Genomic DNA, 15,624 nt, shown 5'->3' with positions numbered 1-15,624 from the left:
ATGCAGGTGGAAGGGCCCAAGCACTTGTACCATCTTCCACTGCTTTCTTAGTCAATAAGCAGGAAGCTGAATCACAAGAGGAGCAGCTGGGACACAAATCGGTGCCTGTATGGGTTGCTGTTGCCACAGGCGGAGGTTTAGCCTACTACACCACAGTGCTGGCCCCTATTTCTTGGTATATTTTGATCAGTTCTCTCAGTCTGTTTTCATTGAATTTAAGTCACTTTTCAATTCCTGATTTCTTCAAGTGGAAACATTGGTTACCTCATCTTTCCTTGTGGCAAGAGCACAGTGCCTTATTCTTTGAAAATACAAATCTTTTCTCACATTTGGTTCAACCATTTGATCCCTTTAATATTTTTAACGACACTGTATTGTTCTTTACAAAAATATAGGTGACATTTGTATTCTCACCTTGTGTTAGTGAGCTCAGTAAATCAATGTACTAATTTAATTGTATGTATTGTAGGGTTGTTTATGTATGCTTGTCTGCCTATAGATTTGTATTACTTGGTTTTATACTTTTGCAGTCAGGTTTTCAGCAAATAGTGACAGCTTTGTTTCTTTCTTGTAATTATTATTTTCTTGACTTATACACAGGATCTTCCTTTCTATGTTGAATAGAGGTATAGTGATAATGGGCATTCTTTTTCTAGTGCCCTGTTTTTTTTTTAAGATTATTTATTTATTTATTTGAGAGGTAGAGTTACAGACAATGAGAAGGGGGACAGAGAGAAAGGTCTTCCTTCCGTTGGCTTACTCCCCAAATGGCTGCAATGGTTGGAGCTGAGCCAATCCAAAGCTAGGAGCCACGTGCTTCTTCCTGGCCTCCCATGCAGGTGTAGGGGCTCAAGCACTTGGGCCATCTTCTACTGCTTTTCCAGGCCATAGCAGAGAACTGGATTGGAAGAGGAGCAGCTGGGACTAGAACCGGTACCCATATGGGATGCCGGCACCACAGGCTGAGGATTAACTTACTATGCCACGGCACAAGCCCCTCTAGTTCCCTGTTTAATGGTTGTGAACTTTTCAGTATTTTACAATTATGTAAAATTACATAAAACATAATTATAATGAACATTTGCTAATTTTTAGTACTAGTTCTCTTTATCTGCTTAAGAAACTATTTCTTATAATGAACATACTTTTAAATTTATCAGATGCTTTCTTCATCTATTAATATAATCATTATTTTTCTTGTGCATTGTATTACTTTGATGGGTGAATTTTTTCTTCCTGAAATCTCATTGCTAAGATAAATTGATCAAGATATACTGTGATCATTTTTTCTAAAGAAAGGTTCAAATCAATTTATGACTATAATGTTAATATAGGTTTTGAATATTAGTTTAATAAGAACATGTAGATTCTCGATTTCTTTTTGAAAATAATGTAATTTTCTTCCATTTAGCACAAGCCCACCTTACTGCTGTGTGGATCTATATTCTCTTCGTACTGGGGAGATGGTGAAGTCCATTCAGTTTAAAACACCCATTTATGATCTCCACTGCAACAAGCGGTAAGCATTTTTCCTGTTTCTTATAAAAGGTAACTATCTCATTGGCATGGAGAGCTCTACCAGCTTCACTGACTAGTTTATATTTACTTAGGAAGTAATTGGAAGGGAACATCTTATAAATTCTGCCCATGAAATAGCCGATTTCTTGATGAATGTATTTTTTTAAGATTTATTTATTTATTTATTTATTTGAAAGTCAGAATTACACAGAGAGAGAAGGAGAGGCAGAGAGAGAGAGAGAGGTCTTCCATCTGGTGGTTCACTCCCCAGATGGCCACAAAGGTCGGAGCTGCACCAATCCGGAGCCAGGAGCCAGGAGCCAGGCGCTTCTTCCTGGTCTCCCATGTGAGTGCAGGGGCCCAAGGACTTGGGCCATCTTCTACTGCTATCCCAGGCCACAGCAGAGAGCTGGATCGGAAGTGGAGCAGCCGGGACTAGACTTGGCGCCTATATGGGATGCTGGTGCTTCAGGCCAGGGCATTTTACCCACTGCGCCACATTGCCGGCCCCAATGAATGTATTCTTGACCCATTAGAGAAATAGGAATTCAGTACTGTGGGATTTTTATTATAATAAAATTTTTAATTTTTAATAAGAGATTTATTTTATTTGTTTGAAAGGTAGAGTTAGAGGGAGGGAGAGACAGAGAGGTCTTCTATCTGCTGGTTTACTCCCCAATTGACCGAAATGGCCGGGGTTGGGCCAGGCTGAAGCAAGGAGCCAAGAGTTTCTTCTGGATCTCCTGTGTGGTTTCAGGGGCCGAAGCACTTGGGCCATCCTCCACTGCACTCCCAGGTGCATTAGCTGGGAGCTGAAATGAAAGTAGAGTAGCTGGGACACCATCCGGCATCCAAATGGGATGCTGAAACTGCTGGCAGTGGTTTAACCCACCTGCAGGCCCCCAAATATTTTAATTTTAATTTTTTATAATCTTTGTGGGGCACCATCAGTTTGAAGTACTTCAGAATTTCGAGCACACTAAAGAATTGGGATTACTTGAAAAATTTGATTTTATAGTGCTTCCAGCTGCTTTCTGCCCATGTAGTCTGTCTGTTCTTCCATCTTTTTGAATGAGTTAACTTTCTCTACTCTTGCAGCTGTATTCATACACATGTACCTGTTAAATTCCACCCTTCTCACTTATCCATTCAAATTGTTTTATCCTGACTTCACACCTCCCTCCAGGTAACCATCCCAAATTTCTTCAATTGTCAACCCTCATGTGTCCCTACAGTTACACACATGCACTCTCTTCAAGGTTATATTGACCTTTGAGTTTCTCATTTATATTGATTAGTTTTGAGGTCTCATCCTATTGAGGTATATTCAATGACTCATTCACCAAATATTTATTTAGTTGCTTCTGTATACCTGAGACTAATTTCAACCTTACGAATTTTGCAGTGAACAGAACCAGATTCCCTTATCAATGAAGAAGATTCAGAGTACTCCCATTTTGCTTGTCTTTCTGTTTTCAACTTTGTCTTTTCAATTTCCTTTTCAGAATGTATCTATGCATTCTGTGTCTATACATACTGCATTAGTACCAATCAATTTATAGATGACTTATAAATTTTTCATTGCTAATAGTGATTCTGTCCTTTATTTAGTAGTTGTATTTTGATACCTATAAGAAATCTCAAATTTGACTTTTCTGAGAAGGAAATCTTATTAAACTACTACTACTGTTATTTTGCCTATTTTAATAAATAGATATTTTACTTGGCAATTTGGAGCCATTTGAGATTCACTTTGATACATTCTACCCTTTTTTACATATACAATATCATTGGTTTTTACAATTTTTACAACAGTTTGAGATTCTCACCAACAAATTTAGCCTTATCTAGCACCCCAAAAGAAAACCCAGTATTCATTATTTTTTTCTTGTCTTCTAGCAACCACTGATGTATATTTTCTTATAGCAGTTGGCCATATTCTGGATATTTTACAGAAATGTAATGCAGTGCATACATGGGTCTTGGTGACTGGCTTCCTTCACTTACCATAATATTTGATTTGTTAACTGTTGCATGAATCAATACTAAATTTATTTTTATGACTGAAGTCTATTTTATGGTTATACAACATTTTGTTATCCATTCATCAGCTTATTATCCATTGTTGTGGTTTGTGTTTTCATTTTCTTTTTAAAGATTTATTTATTTATTTGAGAGGAAGAGTTACAGAGAGAGAGGAAAGGCAGAGAGAGATTGTTCTTCTGCTAGATCACTCCCTAGATGGCTGCAATGGCCAGAGCTGGGTCAGATCGAAGCCAGGAGCCTGGAGCTTCTTCTGGGGCCCCACGAGGGTGCAGGGGCCCAAATACTTGGGCCATCCTGTGCTGCTCTCCCAGGTGCATTGGCAGGGAGCTGGATTGCGAGTGAAGCAGCTGGGACTCGAACTGGCATCCATATGGGATATCAGCAGTGCATACAGTGGCTTTACCCACTGTGCCACAGTGCCAGGCCCCATGTTTTCATTTTCTTAATGATTAATGATCTCATGTCATTTCATGTGTTTATTGGTTACTCATTTTTATTCTTGAAACATGTCTATTCAGATTGCTAGATTATTTGCCTTTTTATTATTGAATTGAGTAATAATTCTTAATTTTAGATAACAGTTTCTTAATACATTTATAGTTTACCAAACTTTTAATTTTTTAAAAAGATATATTTATTTTAAAAGTCAGAGTTACAGGAGGGGGGAGAGAGAGAGAGAGTGCGAGCGAGAGAGAAGAGAGGAGAGATCTTCTATCCACTGGTTTATTCCCCAGATGGCTCCAACTGTCGGTGCTGAGTCAAGCTGAAGGTAGGAGCCAGGAGCTCTTTCCAGGTCTCCCACATACTTGAGCCATTATTATTTTTTTTAAAGATTTATTTATTTACTTTGAAAGAGTTACACAGAGAGAGAAGGAGAGGCAGAGAGAGAGAGAGAGAGAGGGAGAGAGCAAAGCCAAGAGCCAGGAGCTTCTTCTGGGTCTCCCATGTAGGTGCAGGGGCCTAAGAACTTGGGCCATCTTCTACTGCTTTCCCAGGCCATAGCAGAGAGCTGGATCAGAAGTGGAACAGCTAGGTCTCACACCGGCACCCATGTGGGATGCCGGCACTGCGGGAGGCAGCTTTACCTGCTATGCCTCAGCACCGGCCCCTTGAGCTGTTATTTGCTACTTTTCCTAGGGCATTAGTAGGGAGCTGGATAAGAAGTGGAGCAGCTGGGACATTAACCAGAACTCGTATGGGATGCTGGTGTCATAGTGTTGGCTTTACCTACTACATCATAACACCAGTCCATTTGCCAAACTTTGTAATGATTCTGTGGGTTGGGACTGGCACTGTGGAGCAGCATCCCATTTTGGGTGCCAGTTCAAGTCCCAGCTGCTCCACTTCTGATCCAGCTCTCTGATAATGCACCTGGGAAAGCAACAGAAGATGGATCATGGGGTCAGGGTCAGCGCTGTGGTGCAGCGGGTTAATGCCCTGGCCTAAAGCTCCGGCATCTGATGTGGGCGCCAGTTCGAGACCCAGCTGCTCCACTTCCAATCCAGCTCTCTGCTATGGCCTGAGAAAGCAGTAGAAGATGGTTTAAGTCCTTGGGCCCCTGCACCCACGTGGGAGACCCGGAAGAAGCTCCTGGTTTTGGCCTGGCCCAGGGCTGGCCATTGTGGCCATTTGTGGAGTGAACCAGTGGATGAAAGACCTCTCTCTCTCTCTCTCTCTCTCTCTCTCTCTGTCTTTCCCTTTCTCTCTATAATTCTGCCTTTCAAATAAAAAATAAATCTTAAAAATATTCTGTGGATCATTTTTTTAACAGTCTTCATGATGTCCTCCGAAGCACAAAGTTTATAAATTTTTATGAAGTCCAATTTTACAGATCATTTCCTTTGTTATTTGTACTTCTGATATCATATGCAAGAAACCATTGTTATAATCCAAGATTCTGAAACTTTATATCTGTGTTTTTTTCCTAAGAATTTTATTATTCAGCCCTATATTTAGGTTCTTTTGAATCCTGTTGTGTCTTCTGTCTTTTCTACCTACTTGTAATCCAGTGCATTGGCAATTCCACCTTTGAATTCTATCCGTAATCTAATTATTTCACACTGTAATCACTGTTACACCTTGTGCAAAACCACTGTGTATTATTGCAGTAATCTTCAGATTCTTTCCTCCCTTTGCCTCCTGCATACATCATGTGGATTTTTCCCTCTGTCTAGACCTTTGTATATGATGGCAATTTAGTTTGCTATAAGGTGGTATTACAGATTTGTGGGTAAGGATAGGCATTTGCAACAATGGTTAATATATTTCTTGGGATGCTGACATGCCAAATTGGAGTGCCTGGGTTCAGGTCCTGGCTCTCCCTGCTATTCCAGCTTCCTGCCTGTGCACCCTGGGGAGCAGTAGGTGATATAGATCAAGTAGTTGAGTCCCTGCACATACATGGAAAACTCAGATTGAGTTCTGGGCTCCTGACTTTGGGGTAGCCCAGCCTTGGTTGTTATGGTGGGCATTTGGGGAATGAACCAGCAAATTAAAGATCTTTCTCTATCTCTGTGTCTCTGTATCTTTCTACTTGCTTTCAAATAAAATAAAAATAAAGAAATTTCAAAATTTTAGTGAAAATACACTGTTCAGTACATGCTTTTAGAGCTGTAGGGCTCATCAGGTGGATTAAATCACTTAGTTGGTAATAAAACAGATTTTCTTTTTAACAGATCTCCTATTTAACGATTCTGTGAATGTTATCTTCCTTTAAAATGCTGGTATTAATAACTTAATAGTCTTTTTGGTTGAATGCATTTGTGATTCTTCATGCAAGAATGAATAGATGTAATGTGAACATTTGAATAAACAAAATGAGACCATTTTTTATGTAGTGGGAAATTCATTATGCCAAAGTTGTCAGTATTTGACCAAAATTATGTGACTGTATAATCAAGATTACCACAATAGTGCACTAATTTCTAAGGTCTGATAAAGACAGAAATGATGGACAGGAGTACCAATTCAGTAGAGTCTCTCTCTCTCACTGTCTCGCTGCCCCCCCCCCATACATACATACATACATACATACCCATACATGGACGCACACGAACACGTTTATGGACACCTGATTTATATTAAACTTGTTACTGCATGCAGATCTGTTCTTCACTAAGTCTGGTTTAGTCACTTGGGTGTTTGTACATTTATATAGAAAAAAATCAAATTTTGATTCATACCAATCAGTTCCAGATGAACTGTAGGTCTAAACATGAAAGAAAATACCATTTATTTGTAGGAACATTACAGTTCATTCTATATTTGCAAGACTGTTCAGGTTTTAAAATTATTTCTGCCAGCAATTTTGATAGTTTTTGTCCTTGTAGACATTTGATCATTAGGCTCTGTAACTTATTGGAGTGAAGTTGCTTGTAATATTCAAATGTTACCAGTTTAATGACTATAGACTTTGTAATACTATATATAATTCTCTTTTTTGATCAAGCTAACTAGATATCTAATTTTGGTTATGTTTTATTTTTGGGCATATATGTTGTATGTGTTTGTGTACCTGTATGTACTTATATCATGTATATGTTTTCCCTCATTCTCATAATTTCTTCTATAAACAAAGACAATTTAAAACTAGGAGACTGTCAGACAGGATAACAAACTGTTATATCTAGACCAAAAATGATAAAATATAAATTGCATAAAACGTATAAAGAAAAAATGCCTACCATGGAAACAGTAACCATAAAAGATGGAATTGATAAGATTATTATCAGGCAAAATAAATATTAAAAATAGGAGCAAAGGATCATTCGTTTCAATAAAGCAAGTCACATAGCAGGAAAATATAATCATAAATGGGTATGCACTCAATAGTAGAAACTCACAAGATTTAAGGGTGATATAATAATACAATGAACATCTTACGTTTTGTGAAACAAAAAAAGAAAATTTAGATCAATCACCATCATGAACACAAATGGGAAAATCAAATCCAGGAACATATACACAGGCTTATAAATGACACATGGAGGTCATTCTAGCATACAAGAATTGTTTCATTCTGGGGAACCAACCCTTTTATTTTCTTTTTTTTTTTCTAACTACTGGTGTACTAACCCAGGCCCTCCCCATGGAGCTTACAGCATCTGGGTTCTGAGCAGCACAGGTGAAGGCGACATACGTGATCACTGGAATCAAGTGCAATTACTCCCTTCTCACTGGGTACCCTTTTTTTTTTTTTTAAGATTTATTGATTGATTTAAATTCAGAGTTATGGAGAGTGGAGGATGAGGAAGAGGGAGAGACGGGGGGCAGGGAGAGAGAAAGAAAGAGGGAGAGAAAGAAAAAAAGAGAGAGAGGAGAAGATATATTTTCCATCCTCTAGTTCCCTCATATGGCCACAATGGCCAGGGCTAGGCTAGGCAGAAGTCAGAAGCCAGGAACTTCATTCGAGTCTTCCACTTGGGCGGGTCCCAAACACTTGGTCTGTCTTCCACTGCTTTTCCCAGACTATTAGTAGGGAGTTGGATTGAAAGTGGAACAGCTGGGACTTGAACCAGCACCCATATGGGATGCTGGTGTCACAGGTGGTGACTTTTTCCTGCTACACCACAACACTGGCCCCGAGTCAACCTTTTAACACACTGAAAACAAAATACATAATCATCTTAATACTGAACTCACTAAATTGAATGCCCAGTTACATAATCAACACCAAAAACTGTCAGCAAATTAACACAGAAACTCCCTAAGCTTAATAAACACATGTACCATGCCATCTTAATAAACACATGTATCATGTTTAGTTCAGTTTACTCTTAATAATAGTACATATTTTCTTTTTGCATGTTTTATTTTTGATGTGTTATGTCTAACATTGTTTGTAAAGGAACAGTGAAAACCTTGGTAAATACAGTTGATTTATGGATTTGTCATTTGTACTTCTATAATGGTAAATGAAGTGTGTCTTGAAGTGAAGTATTGTGTAGGGGAGATGGATTTGTGCTTTGTTGTAGTAAGTGGATAGGAAGGGAGTTTATTGTTGTTGGATGTTTCTAAACCATCATATGATTTCCTTTATTGGAGTAACATTATCTCGCTCTCTTTTTTTTTTTAAGATTTAGTTCATTTTTTTTTTTTTTGAAAGGCAAAGTTACAGAGAGGTAGTGGCAGAGAGAGAGAGAGACAGAGACAGAGAGAGAGAGACCTTACATTTATTGGTTCACTCCCTAAATGGCTGGAGTTGAGCTGATATGAAGCCAGGAGTCAGGAGTCTCTTCTGGGACTCACAAGTGGGTGTGGGGGCCCAAGGACTTGGGCCATCTTCCCCTGATTTCCCTGGACATAGCAGAGAGCTGGATTGGAAGTGGAGCAGCCAGGGCTCAAACCCTTGCCCATATGGGATGCCGACACTGCAGGATGCAGCGCTGGCCCCATGTTACCTCTTTAGTTACACAACATACACATACACACATGTAGAGAATTATCATTTAATAATAACAGATAACCTAGTTGACAGAGAAAAAAATCTTTACAGACTCATCCAAAATAGGAAAACAAAACAAAACAATATGGCAGAATAGTATGCCAACATTGCAATTGTTCTGCATCTGCAAGGGAAGTTGTTCCATTTTACTAAATGGATAACATGAATAAAGCATGCATATTACATAACACCTTTCCCCAACCCATTATTAGTGTCTGGTGCTCATAGCAGTATGTTAAATATTTAATAACAACTCAAACTTTTTACTTGACTTTTTGCAGTTAAAATTAATATCCTACAAGTAGCAGCATACTATGAATTAGTAGATTTCTAAATGATTTTCGGTATTATTTATAGATCTTTGAATCTGCAAAAAGTACTGTTTATACAAATCATCATTTTAATATATTGAATCAGTAAGAAATGAATTATTTTTTATGAAATCCCCATTTTACTTAGATTTCTTAATCTGTTTTGGGTTATCCAGCAGTTTTAAGTGACAGATTATACAAATTTATTTTATGTTTAATTCCATGGCTTTGAAACACTACTGGAAAAACAGTTTTTGAACATAGAGTTTGTATCATGATCTTATCCATTCCTATTGTAGATTTCTTCAATTTAAATTGGATTAAAGTAGAACTTTAAGAGAAAGTGTGTAAAGTGGTGGCTAGTTGTTTTGCTTTTCTTCTGGTCATCTCTTGTTTATTAAAGAATTTTGTTGTTTATATATTTACATTATAAGAGGAAGGTAATCTAGGATAAATATTATATGAAGTGTTTTTAAATGTAGGTAATTTAACTTATCACCCAATTGATAGAATTTCACATTTACTTTTTTTTCTTTTTGGTTATTTTCTGTAATTTTAGGATCCTCGTCGTAGTCTTGCAGGAGAAAATTGCTGCCTTTGATAGCTGCACTTTCACAAAAAAATTTTTTGTCACAAGTATGTACCAAATTGTTTTATTTCTGTCATATGCATTCGAGTTTATGCTACTTACTTGATACAATCAGCAAATTAATTGTAATTATGGCGTTAGTATTTTATGGGTTTTCACTCATCATGATCTTTGTGATTCCGTGGATATCCTCATTTGTTGGTGTATAATTGTATGATATATATTTTTTTAACTTTCCACCCTGTTTTCTTGATATTACTGAGCAGTCTGTTCTGTATTGTTGCAGTTTCTTCCTACACATTTTTATTGAGTGGGTGTGATTAACTTATTTTTGTATCACTATTATGATTTCACAGGAGTTGAGACTTTACAAGCAATTAGTTAGATTTCATAATTAGCTTACCATAATTGAAGAGGTAACTTATCTTGTATGAGGGATTTGAACATCAGAAGAGTCTATGAATCTTTCTTTCCTTCTTTCCCCATCCCCACAACTTCTACCTGTCAGAAAGTTCAGATGTTTACTTAAATCTGTATATTAAGCACAGTGTAGTAGAAATTATTCATTTCAAAGAAGTGTTAGTTTTGTTGATGTAATTAATATAGAAGTGAGTGGCAAAGGGAATTAAAATATTTTTATTGTGGTGAAGAATTTTTTTGACCTGCATATATGAGGAAACTTATGGGAAATGTGTTTTATCAAAGAAGTATGCATGTCTTAAAAACTTTTTCCCCAGAATAAACTTATCCTACTTCTCTTTCCATAAACTTTTTGCAGTGCTCTCATAAAATTACATACATTAATTACTATATATTCACTATAATATAATATAACTTATTATAATACTTTGTTTAACATTTTGTAGACCATGAAAGACCAGGAATGCTTATTCCCTCAGTGTGTATTCTGTCTCTCTCCAAATTATGCAACTGTAGTGCATTCATAAGTTACATCATATTTGTAATTATCTTTATAATCATTTGGGAAATTGAACCTATATAAGGAACCATGTATGTATATTTCTGAGTCTCCCAATTATGTGAATATAGAGCAGTGAATCAGTACGTAGTGGGAACAGCAACCCACTGAGATGTTGGATTTTCCTGAGCATTTAGCTTTGCATGTTATCAGTAATGTCTTGCAACTCTTGGTAAGAGAACATGTGTGTCTCCTGCCTCTGCAACATTAGTTGTCTCTGTTGCCACTGCATTTTCACTTTAAAAGTCAAATATGGGAGTATATATTGGTGGCAATTGTTCCCTTTTAATGTAGGGAACATATAGGCACCTTGGTTTTGTTATTTAAGCAAAGGTATCTTGCTACCTCTGTGAATGTTAAATTAGGAAAAATATCCAAAGTAATACCACATTTGTCAGTCATATAAGTTTCTTTCTTTGTAGTAAATGAAAGGGCAAAACGTCAGTTCTAGCAGTAACCAAAAAAGTTCACAAGTAAGTTAATGATGGAGATACTTCTGTCTTATATGTTAGTTTCTACATTTGAGTGGGATTTGTTGCTACTAACATTTGTATCTGTCATTTCACCAATTTGCTTTGGAAAATATCTGTGTGTAAGTAGAAGAAGTAATTAATTCCCCCATGTACTTATCATCTAGTTTTTTTTTTTTGTTTGTTTTGTTTTTTGACAGGCAGAGTGGACAGTGAGAGAGAGAGACAGAGAGAAAGGTCTTCCTTTGCCGTTGGTTCACCTTCCAATGGCTGCCACGGCCGGCGTGCTGTGCTGATCCGAAGCCAGGAGCCAGGTGCTTCTCCTGGTCTCCCATGCGGGTCTTCCCATGCAAGTCCTTGAGCCATCCTCCACTGCCTTCCCGGGTCATAGCAGAGAGCTGGCCTGGAAGAGGGGCAACCGGGATAGAATCCGGCGCCCCAACCGGGACTAGAACCCGGTGTGCCAGCGCCACAGGTGGAGGATTAGCCTATAGAGCCGCGGAGCCGGCCATCATCTAGTTTTAGTAATTATTACATCATGGACATTCTTCCCAATTATTTCTTACCCAGTTATTTTGAGGCATGTATCAGACATTGAATAATTTAGCTTGTTACGGATTTTTAAATCTATTTGATGTGGATCTCTTAGAATTGGAAATGTTTATTACTTACAGGTTTACATGCAGTAGTAAATGAAAGTACAGCTTTGTGCAGATAAATGATGGAAATGAGTGTAACAAACTTTGCATTTAATACCAGTGTTGTCTTTGAAGGGCTGGTTTTCTTAGTTTTGGTATTGTCAGAAATCATGACAGTGTGTGTCCTAAGGCGAGTCATGATTTGATAGGGGTATTGAGTCAAAGCTTTTGGGAGACTGTAATGTTCTTTTTTTGAGTCTGGTTGTTGTTTATGTGAGCATATGTTCACCTTGTTTATTTGGATACTTCATATTTTATATTAAACAAAAGTTCAGAATACAAGAACAAAAGTTTATGCATATGATTTTAGGTTGGTAATATTGGTGGTGTTTGGTATAACTATTTGAAGAAATTTAGTTGTTTTCTTCAATTGTTTTATATCAACCCTTAGAAAAAATTCACTGTGATTTAGTTTTGAAAATTTAGGAATAAAGATGCCGTTTCATAACTTGAAAGAAACAATTTTTTCCTCCTATTTCTGCATCTTTGCCTCCTACCCCATTGTTCGCTTACTCAGACAGAAACTTTTAGCAGATAGAAGAGGCATGGTATAGATGAAACATATTTCTCTGAATTAGGGCTTATACCATGGATTTAAATTGATTTTGTCTGTTGTGGTGGAATGAGAAGGCCGTACCAAGATATAGGATATTGGGATTAGAAGACAGGGAAGCTGCTGGGATAGGGATTACTGAGATAGCACTTGTGGATTCTTATTTGCCAGTGATACCTAGTTTTTCTCCCATTGATTGGTACCTGATCTTTAAAGATGTAGGATCAGACCCCAGATTAAATGACAAGATCTCTTAATTACAGTGCTATGTTGATCGTGCAAATGTTGATCTTTGAAGAGTTCTTTTTAATAAGTTCTTATTTGAGCATGTTAGTTATTTATGAATAGAATGAAGGGGATGTAAAATAAGTAGAGGCAGCTCTGTCCATCAGAACAAGCCTAATGGGAACTTGTGCCAAAGAGTGGAAGGAACAGTCAAAAGAACTGATAGAGAACTGGTAATGGATCACATCCAATATGATGAGAAAGGAGACTCCGTTGTATTTGAATGTAAATAAAAGTAGCTTTGAGCAGCTGTCTGATGTGGAAATCTAAAACCCAGGTATGATTAGGAAAACAAAAGACAAAGACTGATGGATGTCATTACCAGTCATTTTGAGTGTCCTTAAATTGAAAGGTAGATAGGAAGTCTCCAGGGAGTCCAAAGAAGTGTTCAGTATACATTCTAATTTCCATTGGATACTGTGGTTACTTAGAGGTGGAAAAATTACTCTTTAGAATCTTAATGCTATTACTTTGTGTAGTATGCATCTTCTTCATTTATATTAATGATGAATTACCAATGAAGCAAATAGAAATAAATTTAAAGTAGCTTTAATGTGCAAAATTATTTTCAATTTTAGAAAGAGGAGCTTTATCTTTTAAGTTAAGATATAAGTCTGTAAACATTTATGAAAAGAGATTGGTAGGCTAATATGAGATCTTAGCCTGGTTTATGTTAAGTAAAACCTATCTCTGTTCTATTGGGTTCTGAATAAGATGGACAAGATAGACATGATTATTTCAGGGCTTGGGCAGCTGCCACCTACATAGTGGACAGTACAGGAATATGTGTCCAGTGAACTACTTGTGACTTTCTTATCCATTGAGTCTTAGAATGACGTTACTCCAAATCTTATACTTCTCATATACATGAAAAGTAGACCCAAAATAAAACAATTTTTGAGAAAGATTTATTTTTATTTGAAAGGCAGAATGGTAGAGAAGGAGGGAGGAAGGGAGAGAGAGAGAGAAAGAGAAAGAAGTCTTTGATCTTCTCATTGACTCCTCAGATGACCACAAGGGTCAGTGCTGGGCCAAGCCAAAGCTAAGTGCCTAGAACAACGTCCAGGTTTCCTGTGTGTGTTCCGGGGGCCCAAGTACTTGGGCCATCTTTTGCTGCTTTCTCAGGCACATTATCAGGGAGCTTGATCAGAAGCAGAGTAGCCAGGACTCAAACTGGCACTTGGATATGGGATGCTGACTGCACCACAACACTAACTCCTCAAATTAATTTTTGTATGTAGTGTCAGGTAGGGATCCAGCATCATTCTTCTTTTGCACATGGATATCATGTCCTAGCACCATTTTTCTAAAAATTTTATTTAAGGTATACAAATTTCATGTATTTTACATATACAGATTTAGGAACGTAGTGATACTTCCCACCCTACCCTCCCTCCTGCCCGCATTCCCACCCTTCCTCCTCCTCCCTCTGCTATTTCTGCTCTTTTTTTTTTTAATATTTGTTTTATTTATTTGAAAGAATTACAGAGAGAGAGAGAGGTCTTCCATCCGCTGGTTCACTCCCCAATTGGCCACAACGCCCGGAGCTGTGCTGATCTGAAGCCAGGAGTCAGAGCTTCTTCTGGGTCTCCCATGTGGGTGCAGGGGCCCAAGGACTTGGGCCATCTTCTGCTTTCCCAGGCCATAGCAGAGAGCTGGATTGGAAGAGGAGCAGCTGGGACTAGAACTGGCGCCCATATGGGATGCTGGCGCTTCAGGCCAGGGCATTAACCCACTGCGCTACAGTGCTGGCCCCTAAACTGTCTTTCTTAATGGCTACAGAAGTTTACATTCCCACCAACAGTGGATTAGGGTACCTTCTCTCCCCTCCCCCCCCCCCCCCCCGCATCCTCACTAGGATTTCTTGTTTGTTGATTTCTGTATGAGAGCCATTCTAACTGGGATGAGGTGAAACCTCCTTGTGGTTTGATTTGCATTTTCCTGATGGCTACTGATCCTGAGCATTTTTCATCTGTCTGTTGGTCATTTGAATTTCCTCTTTTGAAAATGCATGTTCAAGTCCTTTGCCCATTTCTTAACTGGATTGTTTGTATTGTTGAGTTGAGTTCTTTATAGGTTCTGAATATTAATCCTTTGTCAGTTTCATAGTTTGCAGATTGGAGAGTTTAGGTCATTTACATTCAAGGTTACTTTTTAAAATTTTTATTTAATTTTTAAGAAAAGATTTATTTTGTTTACTTGAAAGAGTTACAGAGAGAGGTAGAGACAGAGAGAGAGAGGGAGAGGTCTTCCATCTGCTGGTTCACTTCCCAAGTGGCCACAGTAACCAGAGCTGGGCCAATCTGAAGCCAGGAGCCAGGAGCCAGGAGCGTCTTCCAGGTCTCCCATGTGGGTACAGAGGCCCAAGGACTTGGGCCATCCTCTGCTGCTTTTCCCAGGCACATTAGCAGGGAGCTGGATTGGAAGTGGAGCAGCCAGGACTCAAACTGGCACCCATATGGGATGCTGGCACTGCAGACCAGGGCTTTAACTCGCTGTGCTATAGTACCAGCCCAAGGTTACTATTGATAAGTAACTAATTGGCCCTGCCATTTTTCCTTAAATATTCATATGTTTACTTTGGATTTCCTTTTTACTTTTACTGGGAGATTTTCTGCCTTTACATTCTTTCATAATAATGACTATCTTTCTGTGTTTGTGTGTAGCACATCCTTAAGCATCTTTTGTAGGGCTGGAAGAGTGGTGACAAATTCTTTCAATTTTTCTTATGG

The 15,624-nt window shown here is 38.1% G+C and overlaps 1 protein-coding gene across 6 annotated transcripts in view; it reads left to right on the top strand.

The window, feature by feature from the left end:
* The window catches only part of BCAS3 (BCAS3 microtubule associated cell migration factor), a 602,204-nt gene that overhangs the window by 137,032 nt on the left and 449,548 nt on the right, over nucleotides 1-15,624 (top strand). For all 6 annotated transcript variants that reach the window (XM_062215515.1, XM_062215514.1, XM_062215517.1 and 3 more), the window contains exons 8-9: nucleotides 1,412-1,519; nucleotides 9,878-9,954. In XM_062215515.1, coding sequence (XP_062071499.1) covers nucleotides 1,412-1,519; nucleotides 9,878-9,954 — 185 coding nt within the window. The remainder of the gene's footprint in view (nucleotides 1-1,411; nucleotides 1,520-9,877; nucleotides 9,955-15,624) is intronic.

This window comes from Lepus europaeus, chromosome 18 (assembly GCF_033115175.1).
Source record: "Lepus europaeus isolate LE1 chromosome 18, mLepTim1.pri, whole genome shotgun sequence".
NCBI lineage: Eukaryota > Metazoa > Chordata > Mammalia > Lagomorpha > Leporidae > Lepus > Lepus europaeus.
This window is presented reverse-complemented; position numbering and strand designations above follow the sequence as displayed.